At 42.2% G+C, this 22,303-nt stretch overlaps 1 protein-coding gene across 1 annotated transcript in view; it reads left to right on the forward strand.

The window, feature by feature from the left end:
* LOC139319581 (potassium voltage-gated channel subfamily KQT member 1-like) overlaps nt 1-22,303 on the forward strand; it is a 173,552-nt gene that overhangs the window by 18,826 nt on the left and 132,423 nt on the right. Inside the window, exons 5-11 of the mRNA XM_070947484.1 lie at nt 3,324-3,420; nt 5,607-5,747; nt 14,173-14,283; nt 15,846-15,941; nt 16,196-16,332; nt 17,561-17,706; nt 21,989-22,015. Coding sequence (XP_070803585.1) covers nt 3,324-3,420; nt 5,607-5,747; nt 14,173-14,283; nt 15,846-15,941; nt 16,196-16,332; nt 17,561-17,706; nt 21,989-22,015 — 755 coding nt within the window. The remainder of the gene's footprint in view (nt 1-3,323; nt 3,421-5,606; nt 5,748-14,172; nt 14,284-15,845; nt 15,942-16,195; nt 16,333-17,560; nt 17,707-21,988; nt 22,016-22,303) is intronic.

A 22,303-nucleotide genomic window follows, 5' to 3' on the forward strand; every position in this document is an offset into this window, starting at 1 on the left:
TGGACCACACCCCAGAGACTATATAAGAGAGTGTGGTGGCCATTTAAGACTCTGTGACGGACAAAAACTAACTCTGGCTAGTCACTTTGAACAACGCTTAAATCTGCCGAAGGTTTCTTGTTTTGAACTGGACATTTACAAACTGTGGTATATTTCTGTTTATCTGGTGAAGGGATATTCCGTTTATTGAAGTAAAAGTACTTGGCAATCGGTGCTCGTATTGCTGCCAAGTTTCTGATAAACTAACTGTGCGTGCCAAGTGCTTCCTTTAACCCTCGGCTGGCTGTGTGTGTGTGTGTGTGTGTGTGGAGATGGGGACAGAACAACACCACTTCAGACAAATGGTTATCCAACCTCTTCTTAAAAACTTCCAGTGTTGGAGCATTCACAACTTCTGGAGGCAAGTCGTTCCACTGATTAATTGTTCTCACTGTCAGGAAATTTCTCTTTAGTTCTAGGTTGTTTCTCTCCTTGATTAGTTTCCACCCGTTGCTTCTTGTCCTGCCTTCAGGTGCTTTGGAGAATAGCTTGACTCCCCCTTCTTTGTGGCAGCCCCTGAGATATTGGAACACTGCTATCATGTCTCCCCTAGTCCTTCTTTTCATTAAACTAGACATACTCAGTTCCTGCAACCGTTCTTCATCTGTTTTAGCCTCCATTCCCATAATCATCTTTGTTGCTCTTCTCTGCACTCTTTCTAGAGTCTCCACATCTTTCTTACATCGTGGCAACCAAAACTGAATGCAGAATTCCAAGTGTGGCCTTACCAAGGCAGTATAGAGGGGTATTAACACTTCACGTGATCTTGGTTTGAGATAAGCTATTCCTATCCTTCTGAGACATTATTAGATAGAAAGAAGATCAACAGCAATTAAGAAGCCCTGCTTAATACCTTTATAGGTGAAGAAGAGACAAGATAATATGATTTACTTTCCAAGGTTTTGGAATTCGCATTTTTTTCACGAATTCCAAAAAGTTTCACATTTTTTTCCCCCTTGCAATAAACCTATCTGTACGGGCGCTAAAAATTTGGTTTCCTTGGTTGTGAGCTGCTGTCGGGGTTTTGACTCAAATGCCATTGGCAAGGAAGCCAGAAGTATGCAGTCTCGTGCAAGGAATGAATCATTATCAAAAGAAGCAATAGCACCATTGTGTAAGAATCTGCTTCTCTCTCTTCCTTATCTGCATTTTAGGAGAAATACTAAATTGAGGGTGAAGATTCGTTCTCCGAGCTTGTGGGTTGGTTTCCAAATGTTTCATTACTAGGCTAGGTAACATTTTCACCGGAGAGTTTAGGGGAGGAATGTAGCATACACAAACTATGAGCAAAGCTCAATTTACTTCCAAACATAGTTTTCTACAAATGCAGGCTGTTAATTAAAACCTCCTTAACAACCTGCCAGAAAGTCCACAGATAAGATAAAGTCTTACGAGAGTTGGCAGAAAGCCCAGAAGCCAGGTTTGCAGAGAAAATTCAAACTCAATGACCAGCGAGCGAACATGCGTTGTTTCCTGCAACGATTACAAGCTGTGTGCGAACTTAAATAGGCTAAGGGAGTGGCCAATTAGCCCCAAGCCTTACTCTCGAGGAGACCTCCTCCTCCTGAATAACCACTCCTGCCTTTTGGCAACCCTGCGTGCTCGAGCATTGAGAAGAGACTCCTCCACTTTATCCTCTTCACTTGAAGGAGCCTCTGGAGGTTCTGAAGGCCCTAGCTGAGTCTCTGCCTCTGGCACCACATCCTCTTCAGCCTCCTCGCTGTCCAATGCGAGCGCCGGCTGTGCAGGCTGCTGGCGCGACACCACACCAGCCTCCTCGTCGTCGGGATCAGCAACAATCTGCACAGGCCACTGGCGGGCCACAACACCCATCACAAGGCCCTCACTTGACACACCCACACCTGAAGCCCTTATAAACAGAAGAACACTGATACTCACATCTCCTAAACTCCGCTGAAGATGTTACCTAGCCTGGTAACAAAACGTTCGGAAACCAACCCACAAGATTGGAGAACTAACCTTCACCCTCGTCCTATACCCGAACTACAGATGTTCACCAGCGGTGGGTTTCACATATTCTTACCACTGGTTTGCCGTGCATGCGTGCCTTCCACGCATGTGCCCAGCCTCGAAAACGTGGCTAAATAGGACGGCATTATGCCGGAACGGGTGGGCAGGCCCACCCACAGTTGCCACAACGGATTCGTTCGAACCGGTCTGAACCGGCTGAATGCCACTATTGCAAATACGAAATTAATTTGAATGCAATAGAATTCAGCTTATTTAAGATGTACTGTAAAGTTAGAAGAAGTAGGGTTAATGAATTTCAATGAATATTGATTGAAATACAGGTAGTCCTCAACTTATAACAATTTGTTTAGTGACTGAAGTATTACAATGGTACTGAAAAAAAGTGACTTATGACCAGTTACACTTAACAAACATTGCAGCAACCCCATAGTCACATGATCAAAATTCGGACACTTGGTACCTGTCATATATTTATGACAGTTTCACTGTCCTGGGATCATGTGATCCAGAGGTGAATACCACCTCCGAACTGGACTGGTTCGCAGGAACCGGTAGCGGAAATCATGGGTAGCCCCGCCTACCTGCCCTGGCTCTATGCCATCCTATTTAGGCACGTTTTTGAGGCTAGCCACATGCACGGAAGGTGCCCGCACCAGCAAAGCACATGTGCGAAAGGCCGAGGCAGGTAGGCAGGCAGGCAGACAGGCAGACAGACAGACAGACAGACAGACAGACAGACAGACAGACAGATACCGTGTTTCCCCGAAAATAAGACTGGGTCTTATATTAATTTTTGCTCTAAAAGACACATTAGGGCTTATTTTCTGGTTAGGTCTTGTTTTTGGAGAAATACGGTACTAAATGCATCCATCTGGCTGACAGTCTTAACTGGGGCTTATTTTGGGGGTAGGGCTTATATTACGAGCATCCTGAAAAATCATGCTGGGACTTATTTTCCGGCTGCGTCTTTTTTTCAGGGAAACAGGGTAGGTAGATAGATAGGGAGGGAGGTAGAGGTAGAGGTATGTATGGTGCAGGTATATTTTATGTATGTATATTGCATGTGTTATGTATGTGTTTGGTTAGAAATACACTTTCTTTTGAAGAGCTGGCATGAGAATTTCATTTTCATTAATGTGGGCCAGTGGGCTCACAGTAAAAAAAAAAAAAAAGACAATGAAAGTTATCTTAAGTGCCAGCCTCCCCATCACTCTTAATTCCAGACCTTGACACATAAAAAACACTAGTTTCGATCTTCACTCTACATTTTCTCTTCCAATGTTTCTTTTAAGGGGAATCCGGTTTCTGCAGATCCTTCGCATGCTTCATGTAGACCGACAAGGTGGGACTTGGAGACTCTTGGGGTCTGTGGTATTCATACATCGTCAGGTACCATGTGAAATGTGAAGCACGCTTCTGCTGTTGCAAACACTATCGCTTTTCAACTTGCCAAAGAGCTAAGGGGAGAGGGAAGGGTGAGATGGAATGCAGGCTCCAGACTTCAAGCAGAAGAGCCGTGAGAGCCAAGGACACATCGGCAGGTGTCTGCCAAGCCTAGAGACTTTCCTCATAACAAAATAATGGCACTCAATTGGATAATGTGACCTATACTAATAGGGGGAGGGGGAATTTCATATTGCAACTATATGGGTTAGTATGGGAAATAATCAGAACTGGTTTTGCCTTCTTGAGTGATGAAATGATGTACTCAATATATTTGTACTCAACCTTTCAAAAATCTCAAAGGTGTTTATTTTGGTTGGGTTCATCAGTCAGAACGTTGATATACCGTATGTGAGCAGAATATTATATATACATATACATATACATGTACATATATATATCAAATTTATATTTTGCTGATAAAGAAATAAAGGGAGACTAGTATAGATCTATTTCAAGCTGTTTAGCTTTCATCAGCTATCCATACCCTTACTTGGATTCGAACTTGGGCTTCCTGCATGTTAGGCAGTTGAATTAACCTTCTGAGCCACAAGTTCTCCTCCCTTCATCAGCTTCGTCAACATATATATGTTGTAGTTGTTAGTTGCGAAGTCATGTCCGACCCATCGCGACCCCATGGACAATGTTCCTCCAGGCCTTCCTGTCCTCTACCATCCCCTGGAGTCCATTTAAGCCCACGCCGACTGCTTCAGTGATTCCATCCAGCCACCTCGTTCTCTGCCGTCCCCTTCTTCTTTTGCCCTCAATCTTTCCCAGCATTAGGCTCTTCCCCAGTGAGTCCTTCCTTCTCATTAGGTGGCCAAAGTATTTGAGTTTCATCTTCCGGATCTGGCCTTCTAAAGAGCAGTCAGGGTTGATCTCCTCTAGGACTGACCGGTTTGATCGCCTTGCAGTCCAAGGGACTCGCAGGAGTCTTCTCCAGCACATCAAGTACCGTATGGCAAAAACAGGAGGGAAGAAGAACTCGTTATGGAGATGTAGTATCCTTGGGACTGAAGCCCAATTTATATAATGTGGCTCCTAAAAGGCATACTATTGTTTATGATTTGTCTTAGCTATAGTCTAATTTGACAGTCGTTGAATAAATTTTCACAGGTATTTCTTGACTTACAACCGAGTTACAGCCTATCTGAAAAAGAAGACTTACGACCAGATCTGAAGTTCCAAGACACACCCTTACAGTCAAATGACTATACTTCAGGTCAATACAGCTGCATTTATGGCTGTTTGCAACATCCCATGGTCACGGACCACATTTTTTTCCAAAACCTGGCACTTATTTCTGGGTTTTGGCAAAACCGTGCCCTAGCGAACAATGGGTTCGCACTTACGACCACTACATTCACACAATGACTACTGTAAAAATGTTAGAAAGTCAGATTGGTCCTCTGACCAACCCATTTTATGACTATGACAATTTATGATTGTAATAGGCAGGTTGTAATTCGAGGACTACCTGTATTGTGGTTCACTGGGAGATATCCGTTGCATGAAAATTATGCAATCGGTTTTTTATATATAGAAGGTCAAGAAACAAGAACATTAAATATGAATGATATTATTTAAAAGTATTATACACATGGAATGTTGTGTTTATTTATATTTCATGTTTCTTAACCAGAGAGGGACCCTGGGCAGTGTACAATTTCATCAATAAAATTAAGAGCTGGGGTGGCTCAGTGGTTAGAATGCGGTATTGCAAGCTAATTTTATCCACTGCCGGCAGTTCGATTCTCACCAGTTCAAGGTTGACTCAGCCTTCCATCCTTCCGAGGTTGGTAAAATGAGGACCCAGACTGTTGTGGGATAACAGGCTGACTCTAAGAAATGAGCCTTGGTAGTACAGTGGTCTAAAGCACCCTGTTATTAAGACCAGCTGCCTGCAATTACTGCAGGTTCGAATCTCACCAGGCTCAAGGTTGACTCAGCCTTCCATCCTTTCTAAGGTAGATAAATTGAGGACCCAGTTGTGGGGGCAATAAGCTGACTTTGTATAAATATACAAAAGGATGAAGGCTATTGCTGAGCACATTGTAAGCTGCCCTGAGTCTCCGAGGAAGGGCGGCATATAAATCAAATTTTAAAAAAAAATTCATTGTTGTTTTCCTTAGGAACTCATAACTACCCTGTACATTGGATTCTTGGGCCTAATCTTCTCATCCTATTTTGTCTACCTTGCTGAGAAAGATGCTGTGGATGAAAAGGGACAGACTGGGTTCTCCAGCTATGCTGATGCTCTGTGGTGGGGAGTGGTAAGTCTAGTTCTCTGGATATCATAAGAACAGGGGTGGGCTGCTTGGGGTTTGCAGGAGTTCGGGAGAACCTCTAGCTAAGATTCTGTACAGTTCGGAGAACCCCCAAATCCCACTCCTGGCTGGCCCCGTCCACCCTGCCCCACCCCTCCCAGGAGTCCCCACGTGGCCCATTTTGGATGCAGGTAAGTGCAGGATGCACGCGGAGATGAAAAATGGGCCTACCAAAGGTTCAGGCCCATTTTTGGCCTCCAGAGGGCCTCCGGAGCCTGGGGAGGCTGTTTTTGCCCTCCTGGAGGCTCAAGGAAAGCCTTCGGAGCCCAGGGAGGAAAAAAGCCCCCTCCCCCCCACCATGGTGCAGGAGGCCAACTAGGTCACGCCCATCATGGCCACGCCCACCCAGCAACCAGGAAGAGAACTCCTTGCTAAAATTTTTGAAGCCCAGCCCTCGATGCGGCAGCTGTGTGGTCCCTGGAAACTTGATTAAAGAGGGAGATTTTATAGAAACGAGAGCCAGTTTAATTTAGCGGTTATGTAATCAGGCTAGAAACTGGACTCCAAGGTCACTTCCAGCACTATGATTCTCTGATTCTTTAGCTCAGATGAGGCTTCTTCTGAATAAGGCGGCTAGTATATCTCCACTTTGGACCTGAATAACTGCACATCCCTAATGTGCTTTCCTGAGAAATTGTTCTCCCTGAATTAAAACCTTCAAAAGTGAGAAGTCGATTACTTTAAAATGGAAAAATAAACACCAGAGGAGTCCGTATTAAATAGCGTCAGGAGTGAAGGAAGATTAAAAGAAAATATTTCCAAAAATCATTCAGTTCTATACTTAGGTCTGAAAACTTTGCAATAAGAATTATGATTCCATTACACAAGGATGATTCAGTCTAATGAGATTAACAGGGAAAATAGAACGATTGCTACAGTTGTTGTAACTAAAAATAATTTCCACCTTCAAAAACTATGCGAGTTTCTTAAGAGCGGTTATGTGCCTGCTATTGGAAAAGGATGAATAGACAAATCTTTAACTCATTCTTTATAATAACCACTCATGGGTTTGGCAAATATAAATTACAATTGTTTTATGGCCAATTTCTATTGTTATTCTGATTCTTTGAGTGAGTCAGCTCTCATGACATGACCAAAATGTGACAACTTCTGTTTGGCAATCTTGGCTTCAAGTGATATTTTTGGTAAGGCTGAGTCTAGGACTTCTTTGTTTGTTATTTTTTGTTTGTTTGTTATTGTTTGTTATTTTTACGGTCCATGGGATGTGTAATAGTCTCCTCCAGCACCATAGTTCAAAGGCCTCCACCCTTCTCCTATCTTCCTTTTTCAGAGTCCAAGTTTGGCAGCCATAAGTAGTTATTGGAGATCAAATCCTAATAGCAATAATAATAGTACTTAAACTTATACGCCACTTCACAGTGCTTTCCAACCCTCTCTAAGTGGTGTACAGAGTCAGCATCTTGCCCCTAACAATCTGATCCTCATTTTACCCACCTTGGAAGGATTGAAGGCAGTGTTGTGGCCCGCCAGCGGCCTGCATGGATTGTGGCTGATCCCGATGACGAGGAAGCTAGTGTGGTGTCGCGCCAGCAGCCTGTGAAACCGGCGCTTGAGTCGGACAGCGAGGAGGCTGAAGAGGGTGTGGTGCCAGAGGCAGAGACTCAGCCAGGGCCTTCAGAACCTCCAGAGGCTCCTTCAAGTGAAGAGAGTGAAGTGGAGGAGCCTCTTCTCAATGCTAGAGCACGCAGGGCTGCCAAAAGGCAGGAGTGGCTACTTAGGAGGTCTCCTCGAGAGTAAGGCTTGGGGCTAATTGGCCACTCCCTTAGCCTATTTAAGTTCGCTCACAGATAGCACACGCTGCTGGAAACAACGTTTAATTACTACGCAGAGCATTTTGAGAGTAAGTTTCTTGTTACATCGTGGTTTCTGGGCTGGTTGCCAACCCTTGTCGGACTTTGTTTATTCTCTGTAATTCATAGCAGGCTGATAAGGACATTTGCACTGGAAGCCTGCATTTTGAAAGGGGTCTGTTTGTATTAAATGGAGTTTTTGGAGCTTTGTGTGTGTCACACTCCTTGGGATCCGGAGCTGGGGCAGAACAGGCAGTGATGGGGTTCAAATAATTTAACAACTGGTTCTCTGCCCTAATGACTGGCTGGGTGGGCATGGCCATGGTGAGTGTGGCCATGGTGGGCATGGCCAGGGGTGTGTGACAGGCAGCACTTGGCCTCTTGCACCCCCCTGGGAGCAAAAATGAGATGCGGGGGGAAGTGCCAAGTCCCCCATGCCCTGTTTTGGGTCTAGTAGACCTCCCTGCAGCCTCCTGGGAGCAAAAATGGGCTGCGGGCGGGTGCTCCCCCCTGCACCCAATTTTGGACCTAGTAGACCTCCCTGTACTTTCCTGGGAGCCAAAATGGGGCACATGGGGACTCCTGGAAGGGATGGGGTGGGGAGGGACAGGGCCAACCAGCAATTTAACTACTGGTTCACCCAAACCGGCCCGAACTGGCTGAATCCCACCACAGACATTGGAAGGCTGAGTCAACCTGTTGCAATATTTTCAGGATCAGACTCAATAAAGATAATAGAAGTTAGAGATTTAAATATATTTCTCTTTAATCATAATAGGCATTCTATATTCGCTGAATATTCAAGATAGAAGCAATGAAAATGGGGAGGATGGCTCCTTATATATACAAGGGGTGGAGCCAGGAATGGGAGTGGTAAATTATGAATACATTAAAGTCCAAAGAATAAGTTAACCCCTGATGTTCCATATATACATTATTTACACATTAGAGAATAAGGCATTTACATCTGACAAATCCCCCTCTAAATGCCGGTTCGTTATACAACACCAGTTACATTCAGATTCAGGACAATATAATACATATAATTTAGAAGTTAAATATTTGTGTTGTTTAGAAGGTAAGGGTTTTGTTAATATGTCAGCTAATTGTTCAGAAGTATCACAATGTATTGCTTTGATGAATCCGTCTTGAGATAGTTGTCTCACGTGCTTAAATTTTATATCAATATGCCTGGACCTTTGTCCAATTGCATCGGATCTAGATATTTCAATGGCCGCTTTATTGTCTTCATGCATAATAAATGGTAAAGTAGGTTTCTTCCAAATATCTGTGATCAAATCATTGAACCATACAAGGTTATTTGCAGCTTTAGACAAGCAAACATATTCCGCTTCTGTGGTAGAAGTGGCTACCAGTTCTTGTTTACCAGTATACCAGTAAACTGGACAATCGTTCAATAGAAAAACATAACCAGAGGTACTCTTTCTGCATGATGTATCACCAGCCCAATCTGCATCAGCATAACAAGTAATTTTTGGTTCTTTGTCATTATTGGGTTCCAATATTAAACAAAAATCTAATGTACTTTTTAGATATCTTAAAATTCTTTTGACAGCTTCCCAATGATACAAGGTTGGTCTGCTAACATATCTTGACAATAAATTGAGAGGTAATGCAATATCTGGCCTAGTCCAATTGGATATATAAAGGAGTGAACCTATAACTGATCTGTAAAATGTGTTGTCTTTAAACTCAGGGGAAGATTCATCAATGTTTCTGAGAAAATCAGTTTGCATAGGTGTGTCACATGTCTTGGCATTATTTAAGTTACATTTGTTTAGGAGTTCAATGATTTTATCTTTCTGAGTAAGTTTGAATCCCCTTTTTGTTTTGTTAATTTGTACACCAAGGTATTTGTTCACTCTACCTAGTGATTTCAATGAGAAGTGTTCGTTTAACTTATTTACAAAGATTTCCCTGCTCTCTTTATGCTTTCCAATATATAAAATATCATCCACATAAATTAATACAAATTCAATATGATCATTACTCTTTTTTACAAAGAAACAGTTATCAGCAGTAGTGGCGTTGAAATCCATGGTTTTAAGTACTTTTACCAAACAATCGTACCATCTTTTTCCAGATTGCTTCAATCCATACAGACTCTTATTTAATAACCAAATTTCGTTCTTATTAGTGTATTGACTGTGTGGTGCTCTTACATATATTTCCTTATCTAATTTTGCATGTAAGTATGCAGTCTGTATGTCATATTGGAACACGTCCAGATTGAGTGCAGATGCTACTACAAGAACTGTTTTGACACTCTCTGTTCTCACTGTTGGTGAATATGTGTCAGTATAGTCTTCTGGATATTTTTGTGCATAACCTTGTGCAACTAGTCTGGCCTTGTATAAGGTATTACCTCCTTCTAAATTCTTAATTTTATAAATCCACCTGGTACCTATAATTGTTTTATCCTTAGGTGCGATCGCAGGTGTGAATACATTTAATCCTTGTAAACTTTCCATCTCTTTTTCCATAGCTAGTTCCCATTTTTCTCTTTCTTCACGGGGAAGTTTCAATACTTCCTCATATGTATTAGGTGTTATTTGTTCTCTATCCATATGCATTATGTAATCTTTGTATTTATTTGGTATTTGGTTTCTATTGTTTCTAATATTTCTTTCAGGTTTGCTATGGTTGTCATGCAAAAATCTAGCTTCCTTTTTTGTTAATGTGTCTGTCTTTATTTTATGCTGACTGTTTGTCCAAGTTTTGGTTTTGTTCTTACTTTTGTTAATACTTTGAATTTCTGTTGTTCCTTCCTCGCAAGATATATTATCTTTGCTTTTATTAGGAAATATTTCATTAAGGTGCAATTTAGACCAATTGGCCTGCTCATGGAACACAGCTGTTCTGGATACTATAAATTTGTTATTATTATCAATGAATCTGTACCCTTTGGTTCCAGTTTCGTATCCCATGAATCTTAATCTCCTGGATACGTTTTCTCCCTTTCTCCTCAATTGTTTAGGTATGTGTACGTCTGCAGTAACCCCAAATATGTGCATGTGTGCTAATTTGGGTTTTCTATTGTACATCACCTCATATGGTGTCTTATTCACAATACTGGACCATGTCCTATTTTGAGTGTAATTTGAATAATGTAAGGCTTCTGACCAAAATTGTTTGCCTAAACCAGCATCCTCTAATGTGCATCTAATCATGGTTTGTAGTGTGGAATTCTTTCTCTCTGCAATCCCATTTTGAAATGCAGAAAATGGATTGGACGTGAAATGTAGCATCCCTCTATCCTTTAACCATTGGGAGAATTCTTTAGACATGAATTCACATCCCCTATCTGTCATAATTTGTTTTATTCTAATATTATGTTGTGTTTCTATGCGTTTGTAGAATTCCTTAAATTTCTGAAAGGTTTCATCCTTGTGCTTTAACGTGTAAACAAAACCATAGCGACTGTAATCATCCACTATTGTTAGGAAGTAACGTTTTCTATAGGTAATTGATGGAGTTAATGGACCAACTAAGTCCATATGTACCAAATCAAAAATATTGTTGGTTGATCTGTTAGATTTTTTTGGTCTGGGACTGGTTTTTAGTTTGGTGGATTTACATACTGAGCATTCCAAATAATTTTCACAATTTTTTATTTTGACACCTTCTGCGTGTTCAGTCATTTTTTGTACTACAGGAAAGCTTGCATGTCCTAACTTCCTATGTAAGATGTGAGCACACTCATCATGAATTGGTTTACCTATTTTTGGTTTCTTCTCATTGTGTGTATTTTTGTTATCATGAGTTATTTTACATTCATCATTGTCACTGTTACTGACATTTTCATCATCTGCTTCAATACAATCTTCCATATTTGAATCAATGTTATGTAACCATCTTTCTTTGGTTATCAGATAGGGTAGACCCCCTTTTATCATCACAGTGCCTACATTTGTTTTGTTCTTTTCTATAGTTGCTTTCCCCTTTGAGAAAACTATATTGATGTCAGATTCTCTGCTTAGTTTTATGGCACTCAGTATGTTGTGAGGTATTTCTGGAATTAATAATACCCCCTCTATTTTCCCTAAACCAGGCAAGGTCACATTTCCTCTGCCTAATACTTGAACCTTTTCTTGATTAGCTACCTTTATCACAAACTTATCTTCTGTAAATGAAGATAATATACTTTTGTTGTTAGTGGTGTGATTTGTTGCACCAGAATCAATAAGCCAATTATTGTTCTCATCTTGTTGTGTTCTGGTGCTGTCTTGTTTATTTAGCCCATTTAGTGACCCAGATTTTCTCTCTTTTGAATTTTCTCTACCCCCTCTACTTTCTCTGTAATTTGGTGGACTTCTATATTTGTGTCTATCTGTGGAAGATTGTCTGTAATTGTATTTGCTCCTGTATTCTGGCCTATGTCTTTCCCTTGGGACTTTGGGACAGTCTCTTCTACTGTGTTCCCTGGATCCACAATTGTGGCATCTAAAGGCCTCATTATATTTATCTTGAAAGACTACTTTCCTAAAAGATTTGTGTTCTGTTTGGTTACTGAAACGATTTTTTCTTGAATTGTCTTCTGCTATCAATTTGTTAGATAAACTTTCTATTGATAAATATCCCAAATTAATGGTATCTAAGTGTGACATAAAGTTATCCCATGATGGATCAAGTGAATTGATAATAACACTTTTCATTGTTTGATCTGAAATCACTTCCCCCCTCAATTGCAGCTCTGCTCTTATTTTGTTTAGATTTATCAAATGCTCACTTATAGAAACCCCTGGTTTCACTCTAGAAGAAAAGAAATCCTTAGACATTCTTGTGGTTGTGGCTACGCTATCGCTGTGAAATAGATTAAACATGCATTGAATTATTTCTGATACAGTTAGGTTTGGTTTGATGCTATGATACATTGCAGGAGACACGCTAGAAATTATTAAGAAAAATGCTCTATGATGTAAACAATCTATTTTTAAAGTCCAAGGTCTTCTTGGAGGACTAGTTATAAAGAATAGTAAATTTTCTTTCATAAAAGTAACCTGAAGCTGTTGGTACCACTCTTGTAAATTAATGCCATCAACTCTAAGTTTTGGGAAGTCACTGGGTAAATTCCCTACATTATTCTGTCCATTACTTACAACCTGAGGCAGTCCGTGGTCTCTCAAGTGCAGGAAATTACAGAACGGCATTGGGATGCTTGTAACGAGTCTGCGCGGTTCTCTGGCCAGTTCAAGTCTTTCGGGGCCGTCTACGTAGTTTTGCACATGCGCGTTGCTCATTTCTTCTTTGGCGCCGTTGTGGAAGGTTCTCTCCATTTCAGCTCTCTCGATCCGCTCCTCTTCAGATGAGTCGGTCTCTGGCTCGGTTTTTGGGGCTTTGGTGATGGCGACGGTTCTTTTCTTTCTCTTGTGTGCGCTGGCACTCGATTCTGTCTGCGGTGTAGGACGGAATCGGCATGGCTCTCTGGGCTCGGGTGTCGTCGTTTTCGAAGTCAGGATGGGATCGTGCAGGTCTTGAGTTGTCGGTTTGATTTCTTGCTTCTTTGTTGATGTCTTGGAAATTTTCAATCTTGGCCCAAAAGCAGCAAAAAGCGTTTTCATTGCTGACTTTACTTGAGACTTTGTTAAATCGTCTTCACTTTCTGATTTTGGTTCATCTGAAGAGTTTGAGACTTCTTTTTCACTTTCTTCGTCTGATAGCGTTTTTCGCACCAGAAATTTTGAACTGAGCGTTTTGATTGGCTCCGCTTCACTCTCTTTTGAAGTTCGTTGAAAACAAGATGGCTGCCATTCAAAATTTCGCGCGATGTCACATCTTTTCTTTTTTACAACTATTTTCTCAGTAGTCATTTCACTCACAGTTTTTTGATCTTTGGGTTTTTCTTTAATGACGTTTTTCTCTCTCGCTGCTCCGCTGTTTCTCAGCATCTCCTGGAGGTCCGCGATGAGGCTTTCATCATTCTTTTGGCTTTTTAGTATCTTTAATATCTCTGACCTGAGTTCGTTATTTTCTATCTCGATTTCTTCCTGGTCGTTATTTTCACTCATCAGTTCTTCTTCTTCAGTGGTGTATTCTTCGGATTCTCTCGAAATCGCATTAGTGGATTCGTTGATTGTCTCTTGATCAGTTTCTATTTCTTTGCTGTAGGCCCTGGTGTTGGGCCTATCTTTCTTGGACATTTTTTATTACTTATTGAGTCAATTAACCATCCTCTGCTACCAGCTTGTTGCAATATTTTCAGGATCAGACTCAATAAAGATAATAGAAGTTAGAGATTTAAATATATTTCTCTTTAATCATAATAGGCATTCTATATTCGCTGAATATTCAAGATAGAAGCAATGAAAATGGGGAGGATGGCTCCTTATATATACAAGGGGTGGAGCCAGGAATGGGAGTGGTAAATTATGAATACATTAAAGTCCAAAGAATAAGTTAACCCCTGATGTTCCATATATACATTATTTACACATTAGAGAATAAGGCATTTACATCTGACACAACCTTTTAGCCTAGTGAGATTCGAACTGCCAAATATATTCCAGGCAAATGATACCGTTTCTTCTCTCTCTGCGTAGGTGACGGTAACAACAATTGGCTACGGGGATAAAGTGCCACAGACATGGATCGGCAAGACAATCGCCTCCTGTTTCTCTGTGTTTGCAATCTCATTCTTTGCTCTGCCTGCAGTGAGTATATGAGTATTAAGTATGAGCCAAGCAGCGTGCTGCAGCTGCCAAAAAAGCCGATGCGGTCCTAGGTTGCATCATTAGAGGGATAGTTTCAAGATCACGTGAAGTGATAGTGCTGCTTTATACTTCACTGGTGAGACCATACTTGGAGTACTGCATCCAGTTTCGGTCACCACGATACTAAAAGAGATACTGAGAACCTAGAAAGAGTTCAGAGACGAGCAACATAGGTGATAAAGGCCCTGGAGACTAAACCCTACAATGAACAATTGAGGGAACTAGGTATGTCTAGTCCAATGAATTAAGGGAGTTGGGGGTACATGATATCAGTTTTCCAGTTTTAAGGGGCTGTCACAGAGAAGAGAGGGTTAACCTATTCTCCAAAGCATCTGAGGGCAAGAAAAGAAGTAATGGACAGAAGCAGTGGTGGGATTCAGCCGGTTCGGGCAAACCAGTAGTTAAATTGCTGGCTGGCTCCACCTCTCCCCACCCCACCCCTTCCAGGAGTCCCCACACGCCCAATTTTGGCTCCCAGATAAGTGCAGGGAGGCCTCCTAGGCCCAAAATGGGGCACAGGGTTAGTGCAGCATCCCCCACCCCCCAGCAGCCCGTTTTCACTCCCAGGAGGCTTCAGGGAGGCCTCCTAGGCCCAAAATGGAGTGGGGAGGTAGCACGTCATTCCCACCCCCACCCCACAGCCCGTTTTTGCTCCCAGAAGAGTGCAGGAGGCTGAGTCCTGCCTGTCACACCTCTGGCCACGCCCCCATGGCCCCATCCACCCAGCCGATCATTAGGGGAGAGAACCGGTTGTAAATTATTTGAATCCCACCACTGGATGGGAGGTTACCAAAGAGAGATCCAACCTGGAGCTAAGAAGAAATTTCCTGACAGTGAGAATAATTAATCAATGGAACGGTTTGTCCCAGTGTTCCATTACTGGGGGTATTCAAAAAGAAATTGGACAGCCATTTTGCCCAGAATCGTATCAGGTCTCCTGGTTGAGCAGTGGGCTGGACTAGAAGACCTCCAAGGTCCTTTCCAACTCTATTGTTCTATTCTTTATGAGTTGAAATATGATGCAATAAGGCAACACTTTTTGATATTGAAGATTGTTCATCTTCCTAAAGCAGTGGTCTTCAAACTTGGCAACTTTAAGACTTGTGGACTTCAACTCCCAGAATTCCTCAGCCAGCTTTGCTGAGCTTTGCTGGCTGAGGAATTCTGGTAGTTGAAGCCCACAAGTCTTAAAGTTGCCAAGGTTGGAGACCCCTGGCCTAAAGTATCGGCTTATGCAAGATGATTTAGACCAGGGATGGTGGCCACAAACATTCGAACCAAAGCTCTGTCCCCTTTTTATGAACTTCAAATAAAGACTTGTTCATTTCTTTATTTATACTAGTTGCTAGTTGCATAACTACAAAGCATCTGAAGGCAATGTGCAAAAATGTTTTAAAACAAACAAAAAGCAAAAAGTAACCGATAATGATAAAGGAACAAAAGAAGACTGTGTCATGATTAAAGACTGTTTTTTAAAAGAAATAGTTTCCTTTGGTTTTCAGGGGATTCTGGGATCAGGATTCGCCCTTAAAGTCCAACAGAAACAGCGCCAGAAACATTTCAACCGGCAGATTCCTGCAGCAGCATCTCTAATTCAGGTAAATACTGAATCGTAAAATCGTAAAAAATGAACCGAACCGATAAGATGGAAATGACAGAGAAAGAAGCTGAGCTGAAGTGGTCATTTCCATTTGTGGCCATTAAAGGGAGGGTGGGAAAGAGAGAAGAAGGTTCCAGAGAAATTGTTGCACTCTCGTGTTGGAAAATTAAAAACAAAGAAGTGAAAATAAATAAATAAATAAATCGCCGTGTTTGCTATGGAATAGCAAAAGCCTATTTTTACACCCCGTAGACTTTGTGGAGGAGCTACGCAGCAGAGAAACCTCAGGGCTGCCTGGCCACCTGGAAGATCTATATTACGCCAACTCAGAACTCAAAGAAAACAGCATCACCGCCCAGCCCAAATCTCCGAAAACAGGTCAGAAGGAGCTCCCCACCCCCAATTATTTACATTTATAAAGCATTTTTTCCTCAGGCCAAAACCCCCAATGTTTTATCCTCGCAACTCTATACAGGACAAAAAGTCTGTAGAGATTCTTGGTCATCCAGATCATGGTTGTCCCAAAAGTGTTTTTTTTCAGGAGGCAAGTGGTCTTTCTTGTTTTTTCTTTGAAGACGTTTCACTTCTCATGCAAGAAGCTTCCTCAAATCTGACTGGATGGTGGGGAATGGAAGGGAGCATCCTTTTAGAGAGTCGTTGAAGGACTTGGAGGTTTAATTGTGTCCTCAGGGTTACCTGAGTAGTGCTAATGGTTCATGTACAGTAGTGACCAAAATTGTGGAAACCTTTTGGGAAAAGTGTATTTTCTAAAACTAGCTAATAACACCACTTTTTTGGGGGGAGTAGTACCATAAAATTATATATCAATGGAAAGATAATTTAATCAAGAATGTCATGCAATAACTTTTATGAAGGATTTGCTATTAGAATAGCAGTTACACTATAAAGAAGAAAAGTGAAACACAGAAAAAACGATATATACAAAAATTATCACCATAGAAAAAACAAGATATACAAAAATTATCACCATGTCAGTTAATACTTAGTTGGGTAACCTTTAGCATGAATGACGGCCTTACAACGTCTTCCCATGGAGTGAATCAAGTTTTTTAGTTCTGCAGCTGTTCTAATGTGAAACCAAGATTGAATGATGGCTTCTATTAACTGGGTTTTATTGCTGGGTCGCTTCTGACTAACAAGTTTCTTTAGTCAGCTCCCTAGATTTTTCAATTGGGTTAAGGTCTGGGCTCTTCCCAGGCCATTCCAGCAGTGGAATAGGATTATCTTGAAGCTCCAAAAAAAAAAAGTGATGTTATTAGCCACCAAACCTCAAAAATACACTTTTCCCAAAAGGTTTCCACAATTATTATTATTATTTAATTACATCAGATTTGGGTATTGGCTTTGGACTATCTAATTCGGGGTGTCAAACTCACAGCCTGCGGACCAGATGCATCACATGCTGGCCACGCCCACCCCCGTTTTAGCGAAGGGGAAAGAAGTTGCGATACGTCGCGTGACGACAACGTGACAGCGCGAGTTTGTCACCCTTGATCTAGTGTAACGTTTTCAAAATTCTGCAAGCATGATTTTCTCCTGTATATGGAGGATCATAAAATTTGAGTGTTCTGTTTTGTTTCAGAGTAAAAGATATAAAAGGAAAGGGAAATCCGGGCACGATAATGGTTTGACATCTATAAATCCAGGGGACACGGCATTATCCATTCCTCAGATTACTTACGACTTCATTGATGATCAAGAAGACAAGAAAGAATTGAATTTCTACCTTGATGAACCTGGAGGTAAACTATTGACTGTCTCTTTTTGGCTTGGTACTTTTTGGATTAGTACTTCCTAGATTCAGAAGAGACACAGCTGCTTTAATGAGCTGGAGACTCAATACATCCAGAACTGTCCTGACATCTGGATGTGTTGTGTTAAACAAAAGAGGGAGACCTTCAATGACACCATCAGGGTCATCATTTTAATTATTTGGACCATATTTTATGGACAACCCTGGGTGTGACATATTCTTGCATGCCTCAAAGTGTTTTCCTAATTGAATCCTAAGCATGTGAGCTCATGCTCACAAGTTCATGTGAGCTTTAAGTCTACCAAAAGGTATTTCGTTTTGTTTGTGTACACTGTTCTTTTAAAACCTAAACAAGTCAGCCTACTTAGGATCTGGCTGGCCCCAGAGTGAGATGGGAATGGAGATTTTGCAGTATCCTTCCCCTGCCACACCCACCAAGCCACACCATGCCTACCAAGCCACGCCCACAGAACCGGTAGTAAAAAAAATTGAATTTCACCACTGCTTCATTCCCCCGATTCTGAGATTTAGATACCACAGAAAAAAAGAAAAGTGAAAAACAATTCTGAAATTTATCAGTTTATGTTAGAATCCTTGGTGGTCTCTGAGCTTGGTTCTTTGCTTGCAGACATTTTGTCACCCTACTAGGTAACATCATCAGTGCTAGTGAGTGTGTGGTTTGCTCCCTAGTTATATAGCGTGGTTTGCCTTGTCAGCGTTGGTGGGGGTAGCTTTTTGTTTTCTCCTTTGAATAGCATACAAATATGGTTTATCTCTATCTATTGATGGATGATTTGTCGGAATGCCAAGCTTCCAGGAATTCTCTAGTGTGCTTGGATCCAGCTTGGCCTAGGACGTTCCCAGTTTCCCAGTTGAAAATATACTCCAGTTTGTCCATGTTTGGTGGGATTAAGGAGTTTGTATAGTGTGTTGTAACTGCTACTTGATGTTTCTGGATGTGCTCTGCTAGTCTTCTGTCTCTCTATTGTACATAGTGGCTGTAATAGTCATAGGATCATAGGGCTGGAAGGGTCCTCAGAGGTCCTTTAGTCCAACCTCCTGTGCAAGGCAGGAGTTCTTATTCAATCCCAGACAAATTGTTGTCCTGTTGTGGTCCACCAGCAGCCTGCAGAGCTGGCAGCAGAGTCGGACAGTGAGGAGGCTAGGGAGGACAATGAACCAGTCCTGGAGTCTGGGGAAGGCCTGGATGAGGGCTCTGCATCGGAGGCAGAGATGGGGCCAGGGTCATCTGGGAGCGATGCGCAGACTCCGGAGCCTCCAGAGGCTGACAGCAGAGAGGCAGAGGAACAGGAGGAGCTTGTTCCTAGTGCACGCATGCGAAGAGTTGCAAGAAGGCAAGAGCAGCTAAAGCAAAAAGGACGACTCGGGAGTAAGGCCAGGAGATGATTGGCCCCTCCCATAAGGCTTAAAAGAGCAGCAAAGGCTCTTGGGCTCTTTGTAGGAAAGCAACTTTGCTAAATTTGTTTCTTGTCGTGGTCTCTTGTTTATGAACTTCCTGGGGATTTGCCAAGAAAAGCCTTTGGCAGGGTGCCAAAGAAGACAAAGGTTGATGATAAGACCGAAGGACTGTTTATGAAGAATTTGTTTTGGAATTAATTTGGACTAAGCTGAGAATGAAGTAATTCTCAGCTGTTCTAATAAAATAGGTTTGTTTAGGACTGATTGTGTCTGGTAATAACTACTTGGGCCTAGGTCACAACATGTCCAATGTTTTCTGCGATGGAGCACCACAACTCTGGGAGGCAAGCTGTTTCACCAACTAATTGTTCTCATCGTCAGGACATTTTCCCTTAGTTCCAGACTCGTTCTCCCTGTGTCTACTTACTTTCCATCCATTGCTTCTTGTCCTGCCCTCAGGTGCTTTGGAGAATAAACCAACCCCTCTTTTCTTTGACAGCCCTTCAAGTGTTGGAAGATGGCTACCATGTCACCTCTAAGTCTTCTCTTTGCTAGGCTAAACATACCTAGTTCCCTTCGATGTTTATTGTAGGGTTTAGCCTCCAGATACCTTACCATTTTTGTTGCTCTTCTCCGCACTCTTTCTTGGACCTCAGCATTTTTTTGGGGTACCATGGTAACCAGAACTGAACACAGTAATCCAAGCGTGACTTTACTAGTCAGGTGTGAAAGACCAGGTCCACACGTAAAGGTTCAATGAAAGTGACTTACTGATAGAGCTTAAACATAAGAATCTTCTCAAGTAATGGTCAGCAGGTGCTTAGAGTTAGAAGGGTCAACAGTACTCAATAAGAGTTGGGCTTAATTCGATTGTGTTACATAGGGAATCTAGGCTGACCCCTTTTTGTGTGAGATGAAATAATCAGTGATATTGCCATGGCACCATATCTACTGTACCCAAGGCCTACAGCTGTACTTCATGACAAAGCTGGGTCTACAGGACCAAAGGTAAAGGTAAAGATTCCCCTTGCATATATGTGCTAGTCGTTCCCGACTCTAGGGGGCGGTGCTCATCTCCATTTCAAAGCCGAAGGGCCAGCGCTGTCTGAAGATGTCTCCGTGGTCATGTGGCCGGCATGACTAAACGCCAAAGGCGCACGAAACGCTGTTACCTTCCCACCAAAGGTGGTCCCTATTTTTCTACTTGCATTTTTTACGTGCTTTCGAACTGCTAGGTTGGCAGAAGCTGGGACAAGTAACGGGAGCTCACCCTGTTACGTGGCACTAGGGATTCAAACTGTTGAACTGCCGATCTTTTTGATCAACAAGCTCAGCGTCTTAGCCACTGAGCCACTACAGGACCAAAGGAATAACTAAATATCAATGGGTAAACCCACATGTTTCCTGTTCCCTCAATCGCTGAATCTTCATCTCTCGAAATTAAAATGGTGGGGGGAAAAAAAGGAAGACCTGAAAGAGAAGAGTACTAATTCTTGTCCATGTGTTGTTGCAATTCCTTCACTCTTCCATTGAGTCTCTGTGGTGCCCAGACAAATGAATCTCTCTTTCATCTAATATTTCCTATTTAAGATGGTCAGTTGAGCATCTTCTCTTCCAGCAGAAGGACATTTGCTTCACTGGATGTTCACCAACGGGCATCCTACAAAATTATAATAGTTAACCAGATCTGGAACTGTTCTGAATGAGAAGTGGCTGGGGAAGGGAGGGTACCGTTCATTCTGCAGCTGTTTCTGACATCTGGCTAATTCTGAATGTGACTTGAGAGATCATTCCTTGGAAAATCTTCCAAGCTTAGATCATGTATAATTTACATTTACCAAAGAAGGTAGCAAACCAAGGTGCATTCCTTTAATATTAATCAAGACAGAAAGTGGGTAGTTGAATTGGAGACTGTGACTTATCTATAATGGATGTTCTGCCTCAGCTCCGGATCCCAAGGAGTGTGACACACACAAAGCTCCAAAAACTCCGTTTAATACAAACAGACCCCTTCCAAAATGCAGGCTTTCAGTGCAAATGTCCTTATCAGCCTGCTATGAATTACAGAGAATAAACAAAATCCAACAAGGGTTGGCAACCAGCCCAGAAACCAAGATATAACAAGAAATTCACTCTCAAAATGCTCTGCGTAGTAATTAAACGTTGTTTCCAGCAGGGTGTGCTATCTGTGAGCGAATTTAAATAGGCTAAGGGAGTGGCCAATTAGCCCCAATCCTTACTCTCAAGGAGACCTCCTCCTGAGTAGCCACTCCTGCCTTTTGGCAGCCCTGAGTGCTCGAGCATTGAGGAGAGGCTCCTCCACTTCACTCTTTTCACTTGAAGGAGCCTCTGGAGGTTCTGAAGGCCCTGGCTGAGTCTCTGCCTCTGGCATCACATCCTCTTCAGCCTCCTCGCTGTCCGACTCAAGCGCCGGCTGCACAGGCTGCTGGCGCGACACCACACCAGCCTCCTCATTGTCAGGATCAGCCACAATCCGTGCAGGCTGCTGGCGGGCCACAACAATGGGCTGGTTGTGGCAGATTCTACAAAATACAAAATAGAGAGGGAGAGGGAGACAGAGGGAGGGAGGGAGGGAGGGAGGGAGGGAGAGCGCTAGTGCAAAACATGCAACTTGTGAAAATCTTGAACTTTTCTGATGAACGCTTTATTTTTATTTTTTTTCCCCAAGTGAAGGACACTTTGAAAGTTCTCACACAGGTTGCTCACCTTGTCATAGTTGGGGTCGTTTTTAGAACAATGGGATAATCTTCCCACCTAGGATCAATTTAGAAACCGCGAAGAACTATGAGGGGCTCTGTTTGAACACATTTGCATCCTTCTTCCTCCATTAGGTCTTACACGGATTTTCAAGCAAACAGGTAGGTTGGGGAGAAAAAAAAAACCACCACTGTGAATATGCGAGTCGTTTTAAACAAGCATATAAATCTCAGTGATGCAGACCTTAGCTTAATATATATATTCTTACTTCTTTGTAGGATTTATGTGTGTTTTTCCTCTAGCCAGGTTTTTCCTACGTAACCAAGGTTTTTCTGCAGCCCTAGCTCAGTGGAATCACATCCACTTGATTCTGGGCTTTTTTCTTTCTGGCAGCCAGCAAGCTCTTGCTGCCAGGTGAGAGACTTATATAGATCTATTTCTGGCTCGTT

This window comes from Pituophis catenifer, unplaced genomic scaffold (assembly GCF_029215685.1).
Source record: "Pituophis catenifer annectens isolate HBS135680 unplaced genomic scaffold, rPitCat1.0.hap2 SCAF_7, whole genome shotgun sequence".
NCBI lineage: Eukaryota > Metazoa > Chordata > Lepidosauria > Squamata > Colubridae > Pituophis > Pituophis catenifer.